The sequence below is a fragment of the Fusarium odoratissimum genome (genome assembly GCF_000260195.1).
Source record: "Fusarium odoratissimum NRRL 54006 unplaced genomic scaffold supercont1.30, whole genome shotgun sequence".
NCBI classification, from domain to species: Eukaryota; Fungi; Ascomycota; class Sordariomycetes; order Hypocreales; family Nectriaceae; genus Fusarium; species Fusarium odoratissimum.
In genome coordinates this window covers 58,095-83,397 of record NW_022158714.1, presented here as the reverse complement: position 1 = coordinate 83,397, position 25,303 = coordinate 58,095, and the positions used below count along the sequence as shown (strand labels likewise).

The 25,303-nt window shown below is 48.5% G+C and overlaps 8 protein-coding genes across 14 annotated transcripts; 5 read left to right on the top strand and 3 right to left on the bottom strand.

The window, feature by feature from the left end:
* Positions 1–1,970: 1,970 nt before the first annotated feature.
* On the bottom strand, positions 1,971–11,210 carry FOIG_12979 (uncharacterized protein). 3 transcript variants are annotated; one of them, XM_031213997.1, is made up of 4 exons: positions 9,206–11,210; positions 8,903–9,061; positions 2,115–8,823; positions 1,971–2,040 (listed from the first exon to the last, which is right to left on the bottom strand). In XM_031213997.1, exons 1-3 carry the CDS (start codon positions 9,279–9,281, stop codon positions 7,781–7,783), a joined length of 1,278 nt encoding a protein of 425 aa, XP_031056145.1. In that variant the 5' UTR covers positions 9,282–11,210; the 3' UTR covers positions 1,971–2,040; positions 2,115–7,780. The 3 variants fall into 3 exon arrangements, with proteins under 3 accessions (XP_031056145.1, XP_031056144.1, XP_031056143.1); XM_031213996.1 differs by having other exon boundaries at positions 1,971–8,823; XM_031213995.1 differs by lacking the exon at positions 1,971–2,040 and having other exon boundaries at positions 4,557–8,823; positions 8,903–10,362.
* Positions 2,304–5,613, top strand: FOIG_12981 (uncharacterized protein). Of its 2 annotated transcripts, XM_031214000.1 has the most exons (5): positions 2,304–2,430; positions 2,599–3,515; positions 3,574–3,972; positions 4,026–4,555; positions 4,611–5,613. In XM_031214000.1, exons 2-5 carry the CDS (start codon positions 2,797–2,799, stop codon positions 5,201–5,203), a joined length of 2,241 nt encoding a protein of 746 aa, XP_031056148.1. In that variant the 5' UTR covers positions 2,304–2,430; positions 2,599–2,796; the 3' UTR covers positions 5,204–5,613. The 2 variants fall into 2 exon arrangements, with proteins under 2 accessions (XP_031056148.1, XP_031056147.1); XM_031213999.1 differs by having other exon boundaries at positions 2,304–3,515.
* On the top strand, positions 9,938–11,002 carry FOIG_12980 (uncharacterized protein; the record flags this gene model as incomplete). Its single annotated transcript, XM_031213998.1, has 2 exons — positions 9,938–10,212; positions 10,699–11,002. The coding sequence occupies 2 exons, from the start codon at positions 9,938–9,940 to the stop codon at positions 11,000–11,002; spliced, it is 579 nt and encodes a 192-aa protein (XP_031056146.1).
* A 1,759-nt stretch (positions 11,211–12,969) lies between the features above and the next one.
* Positions 12,970–13,125, bottom strand: FOIG_12978 (uncharacterized protein; the record flags this gene model as incomplete). Its single annotated transcript, XM_031213994.1, has 1 exon — positions 12,970–13,125. One exon carries the CDS (start codon positions 13,123–13,125, stop codon positions 12,970–12,972), a length of 156 nt encoding a protein of 51 aa, XP_031056142.1.
* A 2,701-nt stretch (positions 13,126–15,826) lies between these two features.
* Positions 15,827–18,397, bottom strand: FOIG_12975 (uncharacterized protein). 2 transcript variants are annotated; one of them, XM_031213989.1, is made up of 4 exons: positions 18,361–18,397; positions 18,089–18,307; positions 16,304–18,033; positions 16,011–16,252 (listed from the first exon to the last, which is right to left on the bottom strand). In XM_031213989.1, the coding sequence occupies exon 3, from the start codon at positions 17,037–17,039 to the stop codon at positions 16,737–16,739; it is 303 nt and encodes a 100-aa protein (XP_031056137.1). In that variant the 5' UTR covers positions 17,040–18,033; positions 18,089–18,307; positions 18,361–18,397; the 3' UTR covers positions 16,011–16,252; positions 16,304–16,736. The 2 variants fall into 2 exon arrangements, with proteins under 2 accessions (XP_031056136.1, XP_031056137.1); XM_031213988.1 differs by having other exon boundaries at positions 15,827–18,033.
* FOIG_12977 (uncharacterized protein) lies at positions 15,928–17,365 on the top strand. 3 transcript variants are annotated; one of them, XM_031213993.1, is made up of 3 exons: positions 15,928–16,254; positions 16,307–16,397; positions 16,460–17,365. In XM_031213993.1, the coding sequence occupies exons 2-3, from the start codon at positions 16,363–16,365 to the stop codon at positions 16,704–16,706; spliced, it is 282 nt and encodes a 93-aa protein (XP_031056141.1). In that variant the 5' UTR covers positions 15,928–16,254; positions 16,307–16,362; the 3' UTR covers positions 16,707–17,365. The 3 variants fall into 3 exon arrangements, with proteins under 3 accessions (XP_031056141.1, XP_031056140.1, XP_031056139.1); XM_031213992.1 differs by having other exon boundaries at positions 16,307–17,365; XM_031213991.1 differs by having other exon boundaries at positions 15,928–16,397.
* FOIG_12976 (uncharacterized protein) lies at positions 17,546–18,357 on the top strand. The gene has a single exon (XM_031213990.1). It carries the CDS (start codon positions 18,012–18,014, stop codon positions 18,321–18,323), a length of 312 nt encoding a protein of 103 aa, XP_031056138.1. The 5' UTR covers positions 17,546–18,011; the 3' UTR covers positions 18,324–18,357.
* An 821-nt stretch (positions 18,398–19,218) lies between the features above and the next one.
* FOIG_12974 (2-dehydropantoate 2-reductase) lies at positions 19,219–20,400 on the top strand (the record flags this gene model as incomplete). The annotated part of the gene is made up of 3 exons (XM_031213987.1): positions 19,219–19,232; positions 19,314–19,380; positions 19,435–20,400. The coding sequence occupies 3 exons, from the start codon at positions 19,219–19,221 to the stop codon at positions 20,398–20,400; spliced, it is 1,047 nt and encodes a 348-aa protein (XP_031056135.1).
* Between the last annotated feature and the right edge of the window lie 4,903 nt (positions 20,401–25,303).

Below are 25,303 nucleotides of genomic sequence, written 5' to 3'. Positions count from 1 at the left end.
TGCCGCTCCGGCTGCAACCACACTCTGTTTCCAGGGCTGTTATAGCGCTCCTTGGCCCACTAGGAGTTCCCGGAACTCCTCTAAATACCCACTCTCCTAATGGATCCCTGGGCTTGTTCGAAAAGTCTCCATGTTTTGAACGCCTCCGGCCTCTCACTCGGGACAACTCTTGTCACTGAGTCGAGATGTTTTGTGAAAATATCAATTGCTCGTGTAAGTGGATTTCGGAGACTTTATTCAGCTGCATCGAAGTGAAAGGCCGCGGTTCAACTTGTGGTTGCCTCAACCCCTTAGACCCCCAAAGTGCAAAGGCAAAAGTGCGGGCTGTTATTTACCAGTCACTTATCAATCATCGAGGCAACAAAAGCAAGCAGTTTCGTTCCATCACTTCGTCACCAACACGCCATTCATTATATAATTTTCTTCGATTGATGTTTTGTCTGTGACTTATCAGATAGCTTTTCTTGTCTCATTGGCTGCGTCTTGAGTAAAGACCAACAGAAGAAAACATATGGAAGCTCGTTTAACCAACCGCTGATGATCCTTGATTGTTCTTCACAATCAAGCGGGGACCTCATTCTATGGATGACAAGGGCATTGACTTACCCGCTAGCCTCCGCCGCGGAAAACAACGCCGAGAATGCGGCTGCCAGGGGTTATTGAGACAACGTCTCAAAAGTCTCAACGTCCCGTCCAGCCGTGGTGTCGACAGGGCCTGTAGCTAGCATCCTGATACACCAGAGGGCAGATCCGAAAGCTTAACAGCTTTGATTGTATCAGAGATGGCTTCCAATCCATGTGCCAGTATATGATATGGACGGGTAGCATTGCCTTGGTGAAGTAACCCTAATAGTTTGAGGTTTTTCAGGCACCTCTCCCCAGAGTCCCAGACCCAAGTTGGGGGAAATTCCGGCGCTTGTTCAGGTCAGTCTAGAAACCTTGATGAACATGATTACCAATTCCCTTGTACAGGTGGATTCTTGTCTGGGCAATGAACATTGAACAAGACGGCCTTTCAAATCCCAATATAAGTTCGTTGTGTGAGCCTTTTGAGATGACAACTGACTGCAATTCAATTTGCGCTCATCCAGGACTCTTCTTGTTAACTTAGAATCCTCATTCTCTCATTCCTAGTTGCCATCGATGACACTATCACATAGATCACTTATAGTCAATACTTTCATTCTGTCCGGTTACATCGAGTGTTAAGCCTAGCGTCGGAAACATTGAAAGACCGAGTCTTGTTAGGAAGCTCTGAGCACGAGATAGCATTAACGATGAATTGACAAAAATGTTACTGCAACCCAACTACCTCTTCACCAATGTAACTTATAGGTGACCTGTTGTAACCTCCACTCCCACCGCGTAACTAATCTTTAACTTAAGCTTTAAGCTCGAACTACAACACACCATCCCGCTGCTATTTCCATCTTCAATTCGTCCCTTAATGAAGATCTTGCGGCTACACAACATATGCGGAAACATTTCCAGGCGCGCTAACGAGAGATAGGCAGGTTGTTGTTCACCAGCCCCTGGTCTTCAGGTGCCAAGGACTCTCACGTCACAATGTGTCTTGGGTATTGGATCGCTTCAAGATTATATAGTTGTGCCTTCTGACTTGTCTCCGCATGTTGGCCTGCCTAGACAACTTCGAGTTTTAGGAAACCCCTCGGTAGAGACTAAGCTTGGAAGAGACTCGGTATAATACAAGTATCATTCTTCACTGTTCCCCATTAGGATGCATTTAGGGACATGGCACGGACTTTATTCCACCCCATTCAAGCTACTCAGTATTACAGCTTCCTTTAAACTCGATCGTGGCTTGTCATAAGTCCCTCAGTATACAAATAGTTTCAGGAACCCAAGGGTTCGTAAATCAATGTATCCCAGGAAAGTAATGAGCCGCTTCTACATGTTGTCTGTGAGGGGTGCATGTTCCTGACGGCGGTTCTTATGATTGAGTTACTGTTCAGAGCAGCAAGACTGTAACTGCGCGTATGCCTGTGTTGACCATCTAATTAATTGCCAATAGAATGATGGCTTGTATTGGGTTGATCTGTGAATATACACGAGCTGATAAATTAAAGCGGTCGAGAGAAACTTGACTGACATACACCGTGGAAACTTTAATTCGCCTTTATGCTCTATCAAGCTGACAGAATGATGATGACTGTTTCATTGATTACATAGTGGTTGTGGTTGTCAGTCCGAGATACTAAGCTCCAGGGTAGCTGACTAAGCGAGCACAAGTTCAGGCCGAGCATTTCCCGCCAGACTCCGAAAAATTCTTCCTTCTCCGTGATCTTGTCAAAAACACCCACACAAGGGCAGCCCATCCCCAAGTCATCGGGGCCGAGTTCTTCCTCTTCCGTCGAGGCGTCGCCGTCGTATCGCATTTATCCAGCTCCGAGATCCCAGAACAAGAGTCGTGTAAGTCGCCATGACCAAGATATAGCTTTCCTAATCAACAGCACGAACACAATCATGTCATCGCGTCTGCCTGCAAAATCACTTTCCGTGACATCCCTCGCTTGGTTCACGATCGTGTGCACTTGGTCAACATCGCGTCGAACTATTGCTAACAATGGCTTCGTCCAGTGATATCGTCGCGCGTCGCGCAGGGCTTAATTTGGTGGAACGCCGTCATATCGCGTCTCATTATTGGAACAATTGAAGCATTACGCCCATCAATACTCATCTCCGCATATTTGTGTGTTGATTGACGATCGTCCTCGCCCGTAAAATACCTCGAGTGCCAACCGACTGTACCATCTGCATGTCAAGCCAGCTGTAGCCATGAGTACAAAGCTAGAAAACGAGGCAGAGGATGCCAATATCTCATATCCTTCCCCCGGCGCCGAGGCGATGGAAGCTGGCCCTTTTTACAACACCAGTGGCCGAGACGTCCCTCAAGACCACCAAGAGCACGAGCATCATGAGCATCATGAGCCCCATCACGAGCCTCACCATGAACAGCCAGACCATCATGCGCCGGAACAAGTACAACATGTGCAAGTTCCAGAGCACAATCAGAATGACCTGCAACCTCCAGAACCGGAAACCCCTCAGCAGCACGTTCCTCGTCCTGCCAATCTAGAAGAACTTCAGCTGGCAGCCCAGTTGGGCCAGGGCCTAGCTGGAGCGCCCATGATGTCAACCACAGACCCCAACATGAACGTCGAAGACCCCAACCTGCGAAGCATCATGCCCCACCCCGACCCCGATCAGCAGCAGACACCGTCATATGTTCACGACACTCCGACGAGCGACCAAATGGTATCGCACGCCATGTCTGTTCCTGTTGGGCCACCCATGGGCCCCCAATACCCTATCGACAACAGCATCCCACCCAGAAAACGATCAAAGGTGTCAAGGGCATGCGACGAGTGTCGGAGGAAGAAAATTAAGTGTGACGCCCAGTCAGATACTGGGGACGCTCCCTGTTCTAGTTGTGCTAGGTCATCCATTAGATGCCTCTTCAGCCGCGTACCTCAGAAAAGAGGCCCAAGTAAAGGGTATGATTTGGTTACTTGCAGTTACGCACCGAAAGATAAAGACTGACAGCCTCGACAGATATATCAAAGAACTTGCAGATCGCATCCATAGCATCGAAAACAAGCTTGAGTCCGACGGAGGCCTGAGTCAAGACGACATTGACAGACTCTTTTCCACAGATCGACCTCGGCAAAGCCAAGGCGAGGACGCCGCTCGAAAACGACCCTTCTCCAGTATCTCGACAAACGATTTTGTTACACCCTCGCGACAAATGCCATGGGGCTCGGACCACAGGATGCAGGCCTCGCCAGGGACTTCTGAAGCATATTCAGCTTACAACAACAACAACTCGTTGGCACCCCAAGCTACACCCATTAGGCCAGACAGTACGCCCTCTAAACCTCCCGTGGCTGCCATGGACGTATCAATGCCCGATGCTCATGAGACCGTTGACATCGACGAAAGCATGCTACAGAGGTTAGTGATCCGTCGCCGAACCCCCTTCCTGCAACTAACATGTCGCTATTCAGTTATTTGTCAACTGTTGGCCCTGTGTATCCGATATTGCCAAGCACAAAGAGTCGAATGCAGGCGTTACTCTCGCAGTGCCCGACATCCGTCCAGAATGCATTTGCCAATGCTCTTCCCGCTGTCGTAGGATCCGGTGGTGACACAAAGCTAGCTAGCTTGCTACTTATGGAACGCGAGAGCGATGAAACCCATGCCACACAAGCCACCTATATTGTGCATGCCCAAACGCTATTGCTGCTTATTATCGATGCAGACTGGCGTTCATCACCAACTTTGCCGTACTTGCTTTCTCGTGCGGTTGGATTGGCCAATTCGATTAACCTATGGCGATACACTCCCGTCGAGTTGGTTTTGGAGTCTGATTCAGACTCAGATGACCAGCTATCAGTGCGGATATGGTGGTCATTGATCCTGATGGACCGTTGGCATGCTGTCGGCAAAGGAAAACCACCAATGATACCGGACAATAGTACAGTCGCTCCTCCTGGCCTGGAGAAGATCCTGGGAGATGTGTGCTTTTACCTTGCTCGTAAGTGATAATTAGTTCATTCTAGGTAATTTTTGATCGCTGACCGGGATTCTAGGACTTTCGAAGCTGCTCAACTGTCTGTGGCAAGCTATCTTCACATTGCAGCTGGGAATGTCCACAACTGAGGAGATAGTGGCACGCATACTCGCAGATTATGTTGAGAACTACCGAGAAGATCTTCCGGCGCATATCTTGGCTACGTCGCATCCCGTGGTGCATCTAGCATACTGGCACTGTAAGCTCATGGTTGTGCTTTTGACACCAGGCGCCACGCCGACCGAAACGTTATGGCCTACCAAAGAAGTGATCAACCTTCTCTTCGCAAACGAGCACCTACGCAGTCCACTCGTCAATCACTTTGTGTCTCTTATCACGATGTCTCTGGCGAAGCTTGTTAAGATCGACAAGTCGCGAGAAGAAGCCACACAGTTGATCAAGGACATTGTGGAAAAGCCCAACGAAATGTGGAATGGTGTTCGCGACAAACTTTCGGAATTCTTGCGTCCAACATCATCAGTGGAAGCGGCAGCAAGCCAAGGCCTTCAACACCTGGCAGATCTTGCCACAGCACATGAGGGTATCGCACCGGGAGGTGATGATATCTCATTTGGGCCATCGTTGGCATCGGGATATTTGGATATGGCATAGGGCATCATTGAAAAAACACAACAAGACCTGTACACACACGTGTGAAGAGGCGATGACCATTGTTAGGCGATGGGACTTGTATGAATATTATTCCCCTTTTTGGTATTTGTTAAACTGGGGTAACGGAAAATGCGGAACGATGACGGTAGATGATAGTGCCAAGCTTGTGCCATGAACGATGGCGTTTGGTTTTGTTGAGATACTATTTTGATAGTTATCAACTTTGATATTCGTAATCCCATAACTGTCCTATTACAAAGCTGCACAGCCGAAGTTCTACTCTGCGTGCAGTAACGGTTCCAAAACAGAGTTTTTCCCACGCTGTCATAACCTTGTCTGGTCAATCATAGCTCGAGCTGTTACATAGCGTCGAGGGAGACAAAGTCAAAATCTTGCATATTCTAGCCGTACCTGATCGACACTGTCTCTTCCCTCTCCGAGTACCGGACTAAGCTAAAAAAAATCCGACGGTTCGGGAAACGAGTAATGGGAGAATTGAGTTTACGTAAATGGGTCTTTATCAAATTAGAGGCTTCTCCCACTCGACTACCGGTAGACTAGTCGTTAGTTAGGGTTAATAGGACTTGGTTGTGAAGCTGTCGGTCAGTACTCCTTAGTTGAAGACGAAGGTTTCTACTGTTTGGTTAGTCAGTTAGTAACAAGGTACGTGGAGACTATGGCTCCGCTTAGCTTAACTGTGCAAACGACAAAGAGGCTGGACTGAAATCCTTGAGGCTATGCTTTGCTTGCTAAGTTGTTAGTTACTTGGCTTGTGTGGTTGGCTGTCGTGGCCGAGACATGCGACACATGTTTTGTGTACCATAGCTGACTGCCATTTTCAGAAGCAGTATAGAAACCTTCTTTGCTTGATATGAAGTACGTACATGCGCTGTACGCCCCTCCAAATGCAACTTGGACTGCAGGCCAGGAAGAAAAAGACCAGGCCAGGCCCTGCATCACTGAGCTGATGCTTCTGTGCCGGCCCGGACCCGGTATGGATCGTTAGATGCATGTACAACACAGAAGCAGAGCACGTAAAAAGCAGAGTGCATTTGTCTGTTTTGTTTGTATGCATCTCCGAGCTCGAGAAAGGCAAGTAGCGTGCATGTAGATGTGCTAAAGAATCTTTCATGTGTGTGGGGTCTTTGGTGACATCTTTCATGACAGTTTCCAGCCTCTGGACCATTTTCATGGGGACCTCGGATGATCGACATTGTCTGGAAACAATCAGGAACATCAGCAGAGCTTGTACGTAAAGCAAGACACATCGAATGCAGATGGATGATGATGTCCTGGCCCAAGTGCCACGTCTTCCTTTATCCCTGTTGACCCCGGCTTGGGGATCCCTGGAATCATGGGGAGGAAAAGAAATGACGGGGAAATAGAGTGCCCATCTGTGGCGGCGCGGGCGCGGGCCTATAGGACACCAACAATATGAAAGAAACGCTGGCTGTTTCTGAAATCAGGCCTAGAGACCTGCCATTGTTGTTGGTCGAGCACCGCTCGCATTGGACCCCTAGACAGCAGAAGGCATCCTTTTGGATATCCCATGCACCACGCAACTTGGCTGGTCGAACCACTTCGTCTCCGGGCGTCCGACGACGGGCTGCAATGGGATCCGTGTGATGTTATCTTGAAGCAATGACAAGTGATACCGCCGACGTTCGAAGCAAGCTGATGTTAGTGATCCTCAATCCAAGTCGACACAATCACCCAACGGATGTAAATATGTATGATGGAACGGTATTTGGTGGTGTTGGCTCATGGACCTCGACTCGGTTGGTCTTGGTCCTCAGTCATAAAAGTCTATTGCGTTAAATCAAGTCTTGCTGAATACTCTTCGTCGTACCCAGTTTGAGGCCAGAAGCAGAAACATCGAACCAGAAATAACAAAGAACGATGATGAACAATTGAGTCAACAGACGCAATAACTGCTTGACAGACGAGTCTAGAATATGCAATCTCCTTCCTCCTTGCATCACTCAGCTTGTAAATTCCCCGTGCAGATAAAATCGAGCGCAACTCGACGGACCACAAGTGCAACTTGGTCTTCTTCTCTCGGCCTGACTGCCATAGTCCGTCTGCCATTGCTTTCAAACTGGATTTGTCTGTCTTGATCACATTTCTTTTCGCGAGCTAAATCATCCAAACAAATTGCGCTGCTCGTCTCTTCTTTGTCCTTGCTCTGCTTCTTGTATAATTCAGAAAGCCATCTGCGCCTGCTCTATCCTTTCCATTCCTCCCAGCCGATAGTAGGAAAACTCATGCTCGTCAATACTCCCAAACTGTCTACTTCATGGATGAGAATGTTGTCTGTCGTAATCATCACCGCAAGAAACCCAAGCATCATGCAGATGCGATTGGTTTGCGGGTGGTTGTGAGCGTAGATTCGCTCTGTATAAAACGTATATGTGTTGGCGCTCTTCACGCGAAATGAGTAAAAGAAGCCATGCCTCTCATGGCCTCAACTCCTATGGTATTTTTCAACGCCTGCCGGTGCGTCACCCTAAAGACTTGAAATAAAAAAAACCGAATGGGTATTGTGTACGCCAAAATATTCGAAACCTCGATAATTTCTCACATACCCCAGAAGCTAGGCACTGAAGCAGGGCCGAGAGGGTCGGGGCTTTCGTCCATTGTAGTGATGCCCTCGTTATAATTGGGCATCCAGAAAGCAGGGTCGTCCTCAACCATGGATAGACCCGCCCCCGCCATAGGGCCACTGTCTGTTCCCTTGTAGAAGCTGTCGTAGTCGATGGTAGTGAGGTCGGTCGAGTTGGCCATCACGTTACCGTTCTGTCGGATGAAGCTATCGGCACGGCTGAATCCTTCCAGGCCGTCATAGTCGCCGTCTCCTCCAGGAAGAAAATCTTCCACTTCGGAAACCTCGCCCGAGGTCGATGTAGTGTTGGCCAGGTGAGGAAGATGCTCTGAACCGCTACCGAAGTCGAAGAGACCATTGAAGCTCTGAGTACCGGCCTGGCTATAACTGGAAGGCGTGAAACTCTCACCCTTCATCTCTGAAAGATCATAGTGGCTCCAGTCGACTGAAGCAGCACTGAGGCCAGCGCTGTACATGGGCGCATCTGTCTCTGAATTGAAACCAGATCCAAACAGGTCAAACGTACTGTTAGCCATATAAGGAGGGTACTCAATGCCTGAAAGGTCCAGAGGAGGCAGGTTGCCATTGAGGTTCTGGAAGCTGCTCGCACCGCTCATCAGGGGCGATGCGGTTTCTGATTTGACCCTACGCTCTCGGTTGGTAGCAGCGCGTGCTCGGCTACTGGGAGGTTCCCGTGTGCTCTTCTGCAGCATGCTGTCGGCGCCCAAGCTGCCAGTGCTGTGAGCCGAGTTCACCCTGTTAAGCTGATATGGGCCACATTTTTGCGAGACCCGGTTGCTTCGGTGAGCAGGCTTGTGGTTGCCGTGCTGATCGAAGGTCAGGACACCGTCTGAGTGGACCGTGTTGGCTCGTCGTCGTCGACCCGGAGGCTTCGGACGACCACTAATGCTCAGGGTCAAAGACTCGCGCTCCGAGTCAGATTCAGGAACGGTGTCAAGAGCAGGCTCGTTCTTGTGGGAGCAGCTGCAATGGCCACCATGGTTACAGCAACATGTCTCTGCGAAGGTTTTAGAAAATGCGAATTGTGTCGAGCGTCTCGAGGTGTGTAACACCTCGAGAAACCAGAGGAAGCTCACCAGTGTGACCCTCAACGGCTGGCTGCAAGTGGGCACATTTACTTGTCTTCTCGCCGCAGTCGCACTTGACGTGAGCAGAGCGCGACTTGCGCATGGCGCGACAGTGAGCGCATTGGGAAACTGGTCGACCCTTCTTGTTGATATGCTGAAGTGGGCGGTCTATCGAAGGATTGTGGTCAGTAACAGGGAACAGAGCTAAGCTTGGAGACATGTCCATGGACGAGTACTGGAAGTGCATCCAGCCAGGTGTTATGACTGGGACCGACAATCCATAACATGCTTCAGTCTTGAGTCTCGACTTACCAGAATGTTGGCAATTGCTCACGCGGTGGCCGCGGACGCAAGCCTCGCAAGCATACTTTTCTCCATCAATTATCATTTTGGCGGGTGCAGACTGGCTCAAGGTGCAGTCGGCTCGAGGTTAAACGGCGAACTAGGGAATTGTGAAAGCAGTCGTTTCTTGACGAAAGCCAGATATGTAGGATCCAAGGTGACCAAGTTCGAGTCGAGTATGCTCGGTCCGGTCTAGGTGGAGGGAGGATATGGTGGGTTTCTATCGACACCGATGTCCAAGGCTTGTGTATAAGTGTCCCGCAAAAGCGCTCCCGCGCTAATAGAGGAAGTGGATTGAGGTTGGGGAAACTGGGTCGAGAAAGCTTTGTTAAACCGGACAGTTGAGTTTCAGTAACATATCGCGGCGGAGCTTAGGCAGAGCTGGAAGAGGCTGAAAAATAAATCCGGACAAGGAACGTGGGAGCAGAAGACTATAATAAAAGTTTTCGAGGGCAAGTTGAACAAAACCAATTGATGAGAGAGAGGAACGGAGTGGAGATACACCGGCCGGTGGGTGGGTAATTTTCCCTTGGGGTGTCTTGGGGTCTTCTCTGGAACTGTATGGTACAGTAGGTTCCTAGACCTAGCTTGTGGCCGGGTTGGATCGCTCGCTACTGTAACCCGGCCCTGGGGGTGCGATGCAGAGTGTAGTGGTGGGTGTAGAGGGTAGTAGAGAGGGAGTGCGCCGCAGGAATACCTGAAATGGATGGGCGGACGAGGTCGGCGGCAGGACCGGGGTTTCTTCTGGTGCACACTGCAGACTGCACAGCACAAGCGGGTTTGGCGCCTTCAGCTACAGAGCCAGAGCCAGCTAAGACAACGACATCGACGACCAAGGTCAAGCCAAGCCGCCCTGCTGGAGACGTTGTGGGTGGAGATGTCGGCCCGGATGGTCGGAGCGTTCTCGTTCTGCGTTGTTCGTTGCTCGTCGGACCTGGTACTGTAGCTTTGGTGACGTCGGCGGCCGACACCAACTGGTGAACGGAGAGCAGAGAACGGAGAACACACCGCACAACTAAGCGTGCTCCCTGAGGAACACACTGAAAGACGCTGTGCAAATGCAAAGTTGGGAAACAGAGGAAAGAAGCAAAAGTGAAAGACACGGGAGAGATCCGAGGAAGAGGGGCCTCTTTTATGACAGACATTGCATAGAACAGGAGATAATGACGAACTGCAGCGCAAAACCCCCAGAGCTCAGAGTCCAAAGGCCAGAGCCCAAAGCAGCAGCGTTGAGGCGTGGTGGGCAGCATAACATCCATTACAATGTGATGTGTCTGTGAATAGCAACATGGCAGGCCAGCCGTGACCCTTGGTCCCTTGGCCCATCATGATCCCTTGATCATCAAGTTGCCCTGTACCGAATCGATTCCCGCACAAGTCAAATCGAATTCTTGCTTTCTCGCTGGTTAATTCCGCCAGCGTGCCCGCTCAAACTGGACATTTTTTTGGCCTACAGCCCCTAGGGTCCATGTTCTCAATATCCTTGCCTTGCCTCGAATAGCAAGGCGAGGCGTGGAGGTCGCGGACACGGGCGCGATCGAGGATACTCGGCTGTACAGTGTGGGACGATGGCGCAAGCAACAAGGTGACCGGGCTGGGGCACCGGGGTGGAAAGCATGGGCTGGGATGGGGGACAAGGGTTCTGGAGCGACCATGACGAGCTTGAGAGCACAGAGAAGACATCGTCAGTGGTCATCCTCCGTTGTGGTCCGTGGCATGGCATGGGCCATTGCTGAAGACGTGGGATTGAGACCGAGTTCGGGATAGCGTCCTCTAGTTGTTTCTCGAGGGAAGGGTTCAGCCATAAACGAGCCTGTGATGTAGACTCGCTGAGCATACGTTTGTGTGTGTGATTGGGGGCAACGGGAGAAATGTTACCGAGCATACTGCCGTTGCGTTTGCGTTGCTTCTAGATCGACATTTCTCAGCCGTGTTTATTAAGGACGAGATTTGATACGCTCGCATAGGCTCTCAAACTTATTAGCCATTTGGTTGTCATCATGAATGAATTAACTGTCGAGTGAGAGCTTGGGGGATTTGTGGAGCTCATGGCCCGTGGGATGGTGATTTGTCCATGAATGTTATAGCGGATGGATCACGATTGAATGGGGGAAGTAGTGCAAGATTGGTGCGAGACAGATTACAGTGGAGAGATGCGGAGTGTACAAAGTGAGAAGGAGCAAGAGCAGGAGCAGGAGCAGGAGAAGGGGAAAGGGAAAGAGGAGCCGCATGCATTGGCATTAGACATGGATTCGTAGTTCACATGCGTCCTCAGAAAGATAATGTAATTACAATGCGATTCCTGCATCACCTTCCTGTTTGTTGGCAATTCAGAGCAGAGCAGAGCAATTCAGCATCGGGAACAAGGTAAATGGACGATGGGAAGGGGTTGCTGTTTTCGGGATTGCCTACCGTAAAAGAGTGTCTGCGGGTAAATTAGGTTGACTGGCATAACGGGACGGAGGGACGATCAGAATATATCCATGCTTAATTTTATGGGAGAATCCGGACTCAGCAGAGATGCTAACTGGCTTGAACTGACATCCTAATCCCAGTGTTCAGGGTTAAAACAGCCACAGTTTCTGGTCTTGCACCTAATCCTTCGTGTTGCAGCCGCTCCGCGTCTCGAGTCAAGAAGAGAATAGTGCAACAGAGACAGGACCACCGGGCGATACGTACTGTACATACAGATGATATTATTAGGGATGACAATCGACAGTATGAAATTCAACACGACAGTAACATTATCGTGTCCTCATCAAATCCACTTCCGCTGTGACTTGGGCTTGAAATCTGACGCCTAGATGGCGCCTCATGCAGCCGGACATCGGCTCTGTCGTAACTTGGGAACCTCTGGTGCAGGTATTGTCGCGTGCAGACAATGCCCTGCCCTGTACCTGATGTGACGGTACACTGACATATCTCAGAGGCTCGTCTAGTGGCCGTTTGGCTGGGGTTATCAGACTGGGGGCAGGGCAAGATTCGACATTCGTCAACGAGGATCACGGCACAACAAGTTCAAGAATGCTGTGCAGCCATTGGCTGTACAGAAGCTTAAACGGGTACGATCAAACCAGGTTAGACTGGCAGATTGATCAAGGTCATCAAAAACGAAAAAAAGAAAAGTTTTACGTACATGCAGCACAGCACCTTATCGGCGGAGCATCTTCGGGACGATCCATCCATCAAACTTGAGTTGGTGGTGGTGGCCGGTGGCCGGTATCTGTTCGGAAATTCGCAATCCTTGCTCTGGTTGGTTGGTCGGTGGGTTATTACAATTTGCTGAAATGACTAAGGTAAGCTGATTGTATTATTGAAATGTTCCATGTCGTGTATAATATTGGTACCCGGGCATCTTACTTTTAGAGCTCCATAAACAATGGCAGAGCCGACGGATGTAAACTGCAAGGCTCCCGTCTGTGCCGCTGCAAAACACAAGTGAAGACAACCGTGGGTACTGTGCCTCACTGTAGCCACACTGTACCAGATCAGGCTGATTGATTGCACTTCAACGGCTCCACCTATCAACATCCTCCTGCATCAGACTGCCTCCAGCTAATTTGATAGGGCGCGCTTGTACTCGCCTACATCCACACTTTGTCTTGCTGTTCATGAAATCTGGATGTGGCCCTGGCTTGAGTGCTTGGCAGAAACAGTAACGCCGCGGCTCCCTGAGAGATTGGGAGTTTCGGTTTGATTGCCGATACATCATGAATATACTTTGCTAGGCGGCTCTATTCGAGTATACGACCTAGTCCGTTTTTAATCATGCATCGGCTGTAATCTCGTTCTCGCTTGCTGATGGCTGATGCCCTGGCAATCATTTTGTCATACAGCTCTTCGACTTGCTGCGCGGTGTGTCGCTTCTTGATTGACGATGCTGACTCCATTTTGCCGCAGGCAACAGCATCATCATGCTGCTAAGGCCCCTTGTCCAGAGTTCACGCGACTCTGTTACTCAAGGTCCAGATAATCAAAAGCCATAGCTATAATCGTCCCGGAGACTTTTATCCACAGAGCCCCCAGCGTCCCGGCTGAATCATACACACTTATGCACCAATGCAGGCCTGCAGGCTCCATGTATCGGAGCTGGACAATGAAGCTATAGGCTCCTTCTGGTGTTCGTGTCAAGGCATGCCGAGAATGTGCATCAAGGCAAAGATGACAATGTCTCAGTCTGGATGACCAGCTCCAAGACCCTCGTGGACCCTGCAAATCATTGGATCCCAGGATGCCCTCCAAACCAAATTAAGCACCGACGGTGTTACCATGACAAGTGCACTTGTGTGCAGACCGCCGATCCAGGGGTAGGTAGCCCAGGCTGAGCAGTCTTGGCTGTAGAGATTCGCCGATGCTATTTGTAGTCTTGTCTCTACCTGTTGGGCTGCCTATCTGGGTATAATCTTTCGGACTATATGCGGTGCGTCGTCTTTCATTTGAAGCACAGATCTTGAACTTATGACAAGCTGACCAAAGAAGAGAGCACCGCATAGATTGACACCTCAGCTGGACTCTTCAACACGCTCAGTCCAGAGCTGTGATTGCTTCCTTTAGACGTGCAGGGCGGGTGGCTGAGACATTGCCCATCCATCCATTGGTATCCTCAACTTTTCCGCGTCATCAACATTACACAACCATCCGTCTCCGCCCGGATGGTGCACTTTCGGTTCAATTTCGTTGGTTTCGATTCGTTCCGGAATCTTTAGAAACGGATACCCTCCGAGGTGCGGTAGGCTCTCGATTTTGTTCACGTATATTGTGACATGAGTGTCCTGCAGCTCAGACACCAGGATTTCCCCAACTTCCCCCGCGATGCACGGATCCCGACGGGACAGTGCGGGCGAGCGGGTGCCGGGAGTTTGTCTTCCAACTAATATGGCTTCCAGGCTTAAATACAGCGACAATTCATGATCGTTCAGGAGACGTAGCGCGTATTCCTTGGATCAGCAACAATGTTATCTCCTCTATGTGATGCGTGTTGATTTTGTCGCTACACAGCCGCTGACTTAGTGGATAATCCGCTTTGGCGACTTGCGCGAACCTGTCTCGAATCTTGAGAATCGGCTTGAGGTCGTGGAGGATATCTATTACCGGGCACACCAAGTTCTTCCCCAATCATCGTGCTTCCGTTAACCACCAGAACCGGCCAGGGCTAATGAAGATGGGACGGGACCCCGATTTCTGCCGTTGCTTAAGTACATGCCGTCTGTATCGAATCGTATGTACTCCGCGATGTTTCCATGTCGGCTACATCATGTGTGTTGACTTGTTCAAAGAACTCTAATTCTCTGACGTCTTACTCACCAGCTACATTGACTGATAATGGATATCAAGCCCCTTCATCCACACAAAGAATGAGGATCACGAGCCTAGTTACAACGGGCGTCCAGCTTATATGTAACCCTTCATTCGAATGACGATTCTCTCTAACCTGCAAAGTTCAGGCAAGTGGAATAATTTCATCGTATCCAAGGGTTTGGCAACTGGAAAAGACAATTCCGGACTCCGCATTCTGTGGTGGCTAGCCACCTAGTACCAAGTTACGTCTAAAGAATTCTACAGCCGCGAAAAGCGACAGCCGCCTCCTATGCCCCCGCTCCTCAATCTGATGTGGGATACCGAGGGGTCCTCGGAGTTAGATCTGACCGCCTTGGAAGATCTATACATGAATTTCTGTGTCGTCCACGTGTATGCATAGAATATCAAGATTCCGCCTCGAAATGGGAAGATGAAAGGCTTGTCGCCTGACCGCAACATATGCGGTGTCAGAGACGTCACGCAGGTACCAGAGTGATCTCTGGCGTGTCCAGCGATTGGAGGTCCATTCTGCACTCTGGCAGACCATTCCTTGCTCCTACTCCACGAGGCTCACGCAGGGTCTGTACATACCTGGCTGCTACTTACTTGCATCTGTCACTGTCACTTGTAACTTGATTACTCTGCCGCATCTCTGGGGAAGAACCAAGAGTGAAGCAGGGGTTGGTGAATTGGCTGACAATGTCCTGAGATCTATGGGAAATACGACATTGATGTTCCCTGTCATTGTTCATGATACATTATATACGGTATGCAGCGTATATATAACTTCCTGGGGAAATTAACTACAGCCTCTTGGTCCACTATCGATCAACAGTTTACCAACAGACTCTCCACATAGGCACCATAGAAATGCCTGATATCCGTTCATCCTTACTTCGGAGATGTCAAAGAGAGGTCTCATTCCCGGGCTATATGCAAGCTTGACTAGTTTGCGTCTGCGGCTGTGCGGCTTCGGCTCTTGGTCGCTCAAGCAAGAGATGCTTTGTAGCGAAGACCTACAAGTTGCACAGACGGGTAGATTAGTTTACGCCCGTCGTCAGTCTCAGATTGATAGACTCGAAAATACAAAGTGCTAGCCAACACTGGACATCATACAATAAAACAACCAAAACGAGAAGCCAACATGAAGCTCGAGACAGTGTTGGATGTCTCGAGTTTGCACCGTCCCCCAAGTCACTCGAAAACTGACCGGAATCCTTGCCTGGGTTTGTCTGACTCCAGACATCCCATCGGGGCCCCATTGCCCGCCCCCACCATCCCGCATCTTTATATACTTACATGATTGGTTCTTGGCGTTATAGCGGATTTCCCCCAAACAGGATTTTGGCTGTCTGCTGGCTTCACACCCCGACCCTTGATCTGCTAGGTTCCAGCAGTTTTTCTAGAAGCCCGCGCCCCTGCATCCTTGTGGTACAATGGAGGGAGCTTGGACCAGGCTGTCAGGCTTCTGATTGCCCGCAGAAAAAGTATGTGCCACCTCTTGCATATGAATCAGCAGCAATATCTCTGTGGGATGCGCGAGCCTCAGCAGATTTAGTGACTTTAATCCTCGGTTTTCTTTTAGCATCTGTGCTTCTTAGGTAAGTTTTTACCCCATGTTCAGAGTGGAATTGGATGATCATTGTAAAGCTACTACATAACATGCAGACTAGCATACGACGAAATGTTGCTGATCAGCGTTTGAGACCTTGGCCACGTCTGTATGTAGTTGGCCGCTCGTCCATGGAATGAGGATTCGTTACCACTTACCAGGAAACGATGACTCGCCTACAAGACCGACCCGAGGAGATTTGTTGACCGGTTCCGTTATGTGGTTACTAACGACACCGGCAGTTTTATGGCTGTACGTGTCCGTTCACATTTGTTTTGTTGGCGATGGGGCTCATCTGCGACGCTTGACGGTAGCTATGTTGGACGCGATGCCCAAAGAGTCTTGGGTTCAATCAGCACGTCGACTCTTGCAATGGCGCTTCCGCCTAGCCGCATCTGCTTCGATCCATGGCCAATCTCCTCGTCTCAGGTCAAGGCAAGTAAGAGGGTGAGGGTCGCCCTTGTCATGTGTTTCTTGAGCCTCTCCGGATGGGTACACGCAGTCCAATTACCACCATCTGCTGCGAGAGAGCGGAAAGTGAGGCTAGGTGTGAAGAAATGAAATGATGTGAAATGAAACGAAACGCGAGCCCTAATCAAGCGTTGAACTGCTAAGCGCCACGAAAAACCAAAGTCGAGAATGGAATAGAATGAAATGGGAAATGCACCCTGCTTCAAATTGGCAAAAGACAGTTTCCATACATTCATTGACTATGACATTAGCAAAGTTTCCTGGTCTTGCCAGACACAGACAGAGCCTCGTCTCCCAGGGGCTACCGATTCCAGGCAAGGCACGGCGCATGAGGTGGGCTCGGTATACCAAGGGCAGCCGCGGTTGTTGGTGGGCAAAGTTGAAAGGAGTCTCCAAACGGGCCGGCTTGTCATGATTCTCCATTTATTATGAAAATGGAGTGGCTATCAATGGATCATGAGAGAGCGTGAGCCTGTGAGGGCAACGGTGCGGTGGCCGGGCAGTTGACGACCGTAAAAGGCAACTCGAGCGTGACCTCAAATGATTGGCTTAAATGCGGTGCCTTGTCTTGCCCTGGAGCTTCTATTGGCTCAGAAGATATTCGAGAAAGAGGACATGTAATTGGTCACCCAGCCATCGGTTAATCACAACCACCCCCACGCTGACCAGGCCAAATTGCAAAATCAAAACTCGCCCATATCTTTCACAAGTAGAAAATTTTTCCCTTTGCAACCACACAAACTCACAAAGTTGGGGTCAACCACAACCACAACTACAACCATTCCGCTGGGCGCCACGAGGTATTCAACAAGATATACCACACGTAGTCGCTGATCGCCGACAGCGGATGCAACCCCAAGGTTATCATCGCGTCGATTCTATCGTCATGATTCTGATTTGAGAATCTCTGAGCTGTCTTGGAAGCGGCCGCTTCCGACACGGCTACGTGCATTCTGATTCAAATGCTGGATGCGAAATATGCTGCCTGACATGGCTGGGATAACAATACCTCCAGCCCTCGCGTCGCAGCTATTCGCCATTAAGCATGGCATCATCTTTGCATTTGCCTACGGCGGGAGCCTCAAGCATGAGGCAATGCTATAATAGGTTTTCCGTGACACTAATATGTTCCCAACAGTTTCTCGCGTGTAATGTTTGCCAGCAACCGCGTTGAGACTTTCTCAGCGTGGTAATCGGCATTCAGTGTCTGCTCTCCATAGACCTGGATGTTTTTGCTCTGGCATAGATAAATCCGAACTCGTTGCTGGGCACCCGACTTTGAGAATGTCGTCTTGACTTCTTGGAGAAGTCGGGAATCAGCTGTAGGCACATAAAAAATGATTCTGTAGTATTTTGATATCCAGCCAGGCCGATAAAATCGACCAGTAGTTTTTGATGACAGCAACAGCTCCAATAGCTGTGAGCCTCGATGAGTCGGCAGTTGACACATTGGTTAGGATCATGAGAGCTACCTTGCATCATGAATGTGACTTACGTCGCGTGGGATTGACGGCGATAGCTGCTGGTCTCTATACCCTGTCTCGTGTCTTTCTGGTCGCTCGAGTGAATTTGCATCTCACCATCACTCTCACTCATTCGTACATTGAAACCGATCATCAACGATCGGCGGGGTGTTCCGAACCGGGCGAACGGCGTCGCCGATTGGTAACTAAGAATTTGGGTGTGAATAGCTCCCGAGATAGTTAACATGGAAGTTGATTAATTGATTACTTGCTTGCTCTACCTTGATGACTTGCCTTGTTTGAACAACGATGCTGACACATTACGGGAGACTAAGGGAACTAGAATAACTGGTTTTCGTCTCGTGTTGCATTTGCCGTGTTTCGGAGCGAACCACGACGAGAAGAAGCTGGAACTTGGACTGTTTGATGCCACAACTATCCGATGTTGGCGGGTCTAGTTAGCCTGGAGGATCAATCATCAAGTTGACTTGACTTGACTTGTGCTTGTATTCGCCCATGCGGTGCTTCTATCTAGTTCAATCACACAAGTCTCACAGGGCTTGCCATGCTGCCAGTGACGTGACGAGCACGGCTGGGTCCGATGAGATGGAAAGAGGCGCCATATGCAGCAGGTGGTGGCCGATCACTGGGACAAAGATGGTGTTGTCGAGGTTCATGATCCTTTTTGTGAGGACAAGTAATTGGGTCTGTTGTGACGGTCGATCGGCCGACGGGAAAGATGAGGGCATGGTCATTAATTGATTTCAGCGAGAAATAATTGCTCAGTCAGTCACTATATTTCGTATAGAAGCCTAAGCATCGTATAGAAGATATCGTAAGGCTTGGCTTTTGCTGGGTTTCGATGGTGTGCTCCATCTCCAACCTCTCAGTCCCCTTACGGAATGGACCTCGGTGTTCGGGGCGGAAGTGGCGGGGTTGCTTTGACCTTGAGCTAGAGCTTCATGATTGTAATTCAACCTCGTATGAGCCACGTATTGTATGCTATTGTATTGGAACAATACACAGACTCGTTACTCATCAAGCCTTGAGCCTATCGAGATATCTCTCGGCTTAATTAAAACGCCATTCATTGGATGCCCTGCTGAGCGTAGGCTACAAAGGCCCGATACATCAACAACATGGTAGACAACAGGTAAGAAACTCCCATCATACGAATACTCAATTACGCATAAGTCACTGCTAAACGAATTACTAACACGTACATCTGTCATAGCCGCGTTGATATCATCTTCATCGGTGCTGGCGCCGTTGGTTGCTTCTACGCTTCACGCCTTCATCATGTAACGTACCCAACTTCATGATAACCTGCATACACTCACTGACCATCATGATAGCCGTCCCAAAATCTTCACGTTTCTCTCGTGGCTCGCTCTAACTATGCTGCTATTCAAAAAGACGGTGTGAAGCTTCTGACACGAAGCTTTGGTGATTACACCTTCAAGCCCGATGCGGCTTTCCCTTCTGTCGATGCTGCTGCTGCTGCCACTTCATCAGGCGCAAAGCGAGACTGGCACTATATCTTCGTGACAACCAAGGCTCTTCCAGATATCAGCGATGACTCTTCCATCATCGAGCCCTTGGTAGGCCCAAAGTCATGTATTGTCCTCATCCAGAATGGTGTCGGTGTAGAGGAGCCCTTCCGCAAACGCTTCCCTAATAACCCAATCGTCAGCGCTGTCACCGTTGTTAGTGCAGAGCAAACCTCTCCTGGTACTATTCGCCAGAACCGCTGGACGCGTATCAGCATCGGACCTTACACAGATGGTTTAGCCTCGAAGGACTCGGAGCTAGGCCGTCGTGGCACAGAGTCAACTGAAGCACTGCGTCGTTGGTGGACAGAACTGGGTGGTATCAAAGACGTGGATCCCCATGATGAAGTCGGTCTTCAGACTGTGCGATGGCACAAGCTCTGTATCAACGCAGCCATGAACCCCTCCGCTGTGCTCTCAGGTGGTCGTGGCAATGCCGATATGGTAGCAGATGACGAGCTCCAGCGACACCTCCTAGGCGTGATGCATGAGATTCGAGATGCTGTGCCCAAGATTCTCGGCAGACCTTTCCCGGACAGTATGGCCAAACCTGAGAAGATCGTTGAGAGCACAGCCCGCAATAAGGGCGCGAGGCCGAGCATGCTTCTGGACTGGGAAGCAGGTAAGCCTTTAGAGCTTGAGGTGATATTGGGTAATCCTGTGAGGATTGCAAGGGAGAGAGGTGTTGAAATGCCTAGGTTGCAGAGCTTGTATGCGCTTTTGAGGTCGGCGCAGGCCATCAGGAAAAGGGAGACCAAGGGGAAGCTTTGAATCAGAATCTTATTCAGAGACGAGTTGCAATATCACATCATCTATTAAGATCGAGATAGAGGTTATGTTAGACATAGTCGAATCGCGTATTATTAGTTATTTATCTATTACTACTTCCATTTAGTTGCCATACAAATTGCTCTGTTCTCGTGATACCAACGTCGGCAATGTAATCACTTCCCTTTTTCTGAGCGAGTGCATATCTTGAAATGAATCTATATGATAAGTTCCATGCTGGAGAAAGGACACGGGCTGGTAACGTCCTTCAATGTTAAATCATGGGTCGGTTTGCTCAGGCTGGTCCTGAGTACCGAGAACCAACAATGAGTATTGTGGTTACGACATAGAGGAGCATATTCCAATGATAGATCGAAACTCATTGGTTGCCCGATCTAAGTCAAACTCCTGATACTCAATCTCTCTTTGCTGTTGCGTCTTGACTCTCCTGCCTTATACCAGCCGTCCCCTGCTTCAAGCCATGATGTGCAACGGCGGTAAACCATCTTATTTTTTAACCTGATGTATGCTTGATTGATCAGTTACTCCTAGTTTCATGAACCGCCTTTTATCGATATTCCCAGAGTCACCAAAGATCGTAAGACTTAGAGTATCCTCATTACTGAAGTTCTGATAGGACCGAGGGAATACATGGGGTCTTTGCCAACTTGATTAGACGCTGAAATTAACCTCAGATAGCCAGTTTAAGGTGTTTTATGAACATATACTCTTGATATTGTGAAGCTAGTATTGTTTAACGCAAACCTACATCCTCTTCTCCACGGCCAGCATCCACTCACTGAGGGCGGTTGCACCCAAGGATGATTTACAATTAAGCAAATGCATTCCAATATAACGTATCACCGGTATGATAGAGAGTGATCTCAAGTATATGTTATTCGGCCTCACTGAAAGTGCATAATAAATGGCCTTGAGGGATAGCGTACCCGGATCTCTCAGCCACTCAACACCAACCCACAGGTATACTCATTACAATTTGACATATTATATGTTTTATTCGAGCTAAATAGTAGCATAGAACCAGGTAATATGTTCATTCACTGCAGATCAATCATAGCTAAACTTGTTTGGCTCTGAGCTCTGAGTGTCACCCCCCTGGATCTCGTCTCCCCCAGCTGTTTGTTGGCTATCATGGCCCGAATAGTATCTTCAGGGGACCAGATATCTCAGAATTAAAATGAAACTTGAAGTCTCATTAAGAAATTTTATGATTCGATACATCAAAAATATGGAACATGCGATAGAATCCATATAAGTAATAGACTCGTCTCTCCCTTGGACGCTGTCCCTGTACAAGTAGGACGGCCAAAACTGACGAAGAGCAGGAAACCATCGATCTACTTACAATCCATTCCTAACAGCTGCCATAGCATGTGGTATTACTCTGGGTGCAGGAAGTATACCACTGTCCGACAATAAATTAAGCATAGCCCTGACCAGATTATCTCGACAGCATTGAGACGAATCACCGGCAACCCGTTTTAATTCGGTATTTTACCATATCTCATAATACCTGTCCAATGTGGTCCTATACTCCTATGTATCATTATCAAACTCATCTGAGTATTCTACAACGCACTATAAATCTCTGAGTATTGCTCGTTTGAACGGTTGGGATAGCCATTTAAGGTCCCCTGCGTTGAGTAAGTATGTTTGTCTATTACATAAAATTATTTGATGATTATGCTTAACCTTGTTTCTAATAATGTGTTCTCATATGGTGAACCAAATCCCTTGAGTAAGGAAACCCATTGTTGAGGCAAGGTCAAAAGTCACACAATTGGTATAGCAGGGGCAGTCAGAGGGAAGATAGACATTGTTTATTGAATAATGGCCCTCAGTGTTCTTGTGAATCTTTAATCATGTCGTAGTTGGTTCATTGCCTTTATCCGAGGCCCCAGTTCTGACTTTGACGATCAAAGATTGCATGAACGTCATAGGAGCTCACTACGTAAGTACTTATATTTAGAAACAAGAAAGATCTGTTAAGATATGCGCAGATCATCGGAGGCAGCACAGATTAGTCAGTCTTATACCATGACGGGCGAGAAACCCTCTTAAATTTCTCAGGTTGACTGACGTCAAGGCTGGGTGATATCATGTGAATCTTGTATTCTGCTGCTCAGCTGCTATCCGATGGAGACACAAGGCCCACAAGCCGAATGTAGATCCTCTGACAAAAATGGAAATGTTCAATTCCTCTTGATCCTCCCTATTTTTGAACGCTACAAGCTCCCTCGGTGGGCGGAGACGCTCGTGGCTACACGTCCCCATTGGCTTCAACGGAGCGACTTCAACCCAACGGTGCTTATACCAAAGAACGGCGTGATGGATAATTGACAAGATCGACCGGATATTCGATGGCAATTCTTCTGTCCATCCTCTACGTGTATGTATGTGTGTCGTAGGTTCAGCTGATGAGGTGGCATCAGAGTGAGGCCGTTGTCCATGCTTGCAAATGAACACGAAACACAAGATACTTCTTTTCCCGCCCTGTTTTCTCGAAACCATACCCTGAGTATAGCTCAGCTACAATACAGTCGTATTAGAGTGATCCCTTAGCCACGTTTTCGACAGCTTCACCGTCCTACTTTAAACCGCCAGCGCTCGGAACTGAGGCCTCTGTAACAAAAGGAAGTATTCTCAACTTGCCGCTGTAAAGAAGGTGAAGCTGAGATAAGTATTGGCGATCAGCCAGGATAAGCTCGATGAAGCTACTGGTTTCAAGCTCCGTAGATCGACCAATCGATATAGAGAAAGCTCGGCCGACCAATGATCTTCGAATATGACACTGCGCAACTAACCATGCATAACATATATGGCTAGGAAGAACCATGCCAATACGCTTTTGCATCCTAGACTTTCTCTCGTTCTCGACCTTTGGATCGTCAAAAGCTATCATATCTCACAATTCGCATCTTAACTGATCTGGAGCTTAGACGATTTCGTGGCTCAACCTAACCCACTCACTTCATCGTTAGACTTGGTTGCTCTATTCGAGACTAGGATATCCATGTATGATAATTGTCAGCTCGTTTACTAGCCAGATTTCTGTGTTGAGCTAGACATGGTTGTATTTGCTTGGCAGAGCTGTCTTCGATACCAGAACTTCGTGTCTATTGTTGATAGTAGCAACTACTGAATGGGCTAAACAAGGATAGTTCCTGGTGATCTGACTTGATTTCTCGTTTCTATTGTCGTACTTGGAGAACCGGCTTGAAGAGACACTAAATTATCACGTTACAGGAGTATTCTGGCCGTATAGGAGTGTCAATGCCTAGGATCACTAGCATAGACGACCTGGTGTGGTTACTTGTTGCTATTTTTACAGCTTAACACATAATTCTTAAGATACATTTGACACACTACACAATTTGGCTACATAGCAAGAAGCGGTAATGATCCCCCTGGCCTCGAGGGTGTAAGAGAATTCTGTAGGTTGATACACGAATACAGGGTAGTTGATAATCGTGTCGACAAGCAACATGCGTGGCAGTTGAAGAATGGGTAAAAGCCTTATTATTAGTATTATACTGATGTAGCTCACGGTCTGATTTGACTCTCCTGAAATATAATGTCAGGGGTACTCTTTGACCACGCAATTCGTGACAGGATAGCTATAGAGCCTAGGCTCGTTACAGTTTTGACCTCACAGTAGTCGAGAGCGTTTTACAGGGAGACTGAGGCAACGTAGCGAATGGTTTACTTTTAAAACAGACATGGAGAGGCAATCGACAACTTCTATAAATGTGAGGCTACCTATTCATCCTACCCCCAATGTAATATTTTGATGATTTCAACACAGCAGCTTTGTGTAAGTAGTTAAGCATTCTCCAAATTTCATGCGGGGTCAAGCCTTCAATCTGAAGGTATGTAATAGTCACAAACGACTAAGCGGTTTAAGCTTTTATAGATTCAGGGTCTTGATAACGGTATTTGAGTTTGTTAATCGCCCAGCGTCGTATATATATATGGTTAAACCAATATTTCATTCGTTGCCTGGGAGGTTTGGAGTCTTCGCCCGGACTTTCACGTTGAGAGCTTTCCATCCAATGAAAGCATATGCATGTTCTCGCACTGTCTTAGCGTCGGGGAGCTTATTTTGATGTCACTATGACCAGGTCTGAGATGGTTCCCTCATGAGCAGGGGTCAGGTGAGAGCCTCTCGAGATCTGATATAAGGATAAAGGTAATCTGCTGTACCTAGTCTAGCAATTCGGCTCTCTAGCACTTGAGCTTGGCAAATCAAAGCAAGATCAGAGATTTTTATTTTGTGGATATATTCAAACCAGTCTCCCCTCCGCCTTTGAAGTCAACCGTGGTTCAGAATCGAGTCTTGCTGCCCCTCATATCAAATGGATGCCTGTTCCTATTAGGTGTTACCGTTCGGAGCACCTCCGGAACAGTGTTTGGTCTTGACACTGGGCTCCTACGTGCATGCAGCCTAAACTGATGGTAGTTAGTGAAAAGAAATGATCAGAAAGGGGATCTCGTAGACAGGCGGTAACGCGGACACGACAAAGCCCCGAATGTCAGTGTCAACCGTTTTAGATGTCAATAACAAGGACCATTGTCATAAATGGCCCACATGGTAAAGAGATTTCTCGACGGCCTACAGCCACGGCAACTGAATGTACTAGATAGAAATGTGATATGTCTTGAGGTTGTGTTACTTAACGGACTCGACGACATAATTTGCCTAGTGAAGATAGATGTTTGCAACTCCGAGGAACAGTGCTAATGCTGTCAAACTTTGTTTCCTCGGCCAAATCATTTCCTCTCCAAGAAAAAACCAGTCCTCTTTGAAGTTGAAGTTGGAAGCAAAGTTGTACCCTGGATTCTTGGCGGAAATGACGGATTATTAAACAAAGTGGAACAGGGGTCA

Excerpts from the sequence above, each read along its gene's own strand:
- FOIG_12975 (XM_031213988.1), bottom strand. The coding sequence starts at position 17,039 with ATGGAGAATCATGACAAGCCGGCCCGTTTGGAGACTCCTTTCAACTTT.
- FOIG_12977 (XM_031213991.1), top strand. The coding sequence starts at position 16,282 with ATGAGGATTCGTTACCACTTACCAGGAAACGATGACTCGCCTACAAGA. Across the intron at positions 16,398-16,459 it reads ACACCGGCAGTTTTATGGCT|CTATGTTGGACGCGATGCCC; the intron begins GTACGTGTCCGT and ends GCTTGACGGTAG.
- FOIG_12979 (XM_031213995.1), bottom strand. The coding sequence starts at position 9,281 with ATGATAATTGATGGAGAAAAGTATGCTTGCGAGGCTTGCGTCCGCGGC. Across the intron at positions 8,824-8,902 it reads AGCCGTTGAGGGTCACACTG|AGACATGTTGCTGTAACCAT; the intron begins GTGAGCTTCCTC and ends AAACCTTCGCAG.
- FOIG_12981 (XM_031214000.1), top strand. The coding sequence starts at position 2,797 with ATGAGTACAAAGCTAGAAAACGAGGCAGAGGATGCCAATATCTCATAT. Across the intron at positions 3,516-3,573 it reads AAAAGAGGCCCAAGTAAAGG|ATATATCAAAGAACTTGCAG; the intron begins GTATGATTTGGT and ends CAGCCTCGACAG. Across the intron at positions 3,973-4,025 it reads GACGAAAGCATGCTACAGAG|TTATTTGTCAACTGTTGGCC; the intron begins GTTAGTGATCCG and ends GTCGCTATTCAG.
- FOIG_12976 (XM_031213990.1), top strand. The coding sequence starts at position 18,012 with ATGACAGCAACAGCTCCAATAGCTGTGAGCCTCGATGAGTCGGCAGTT.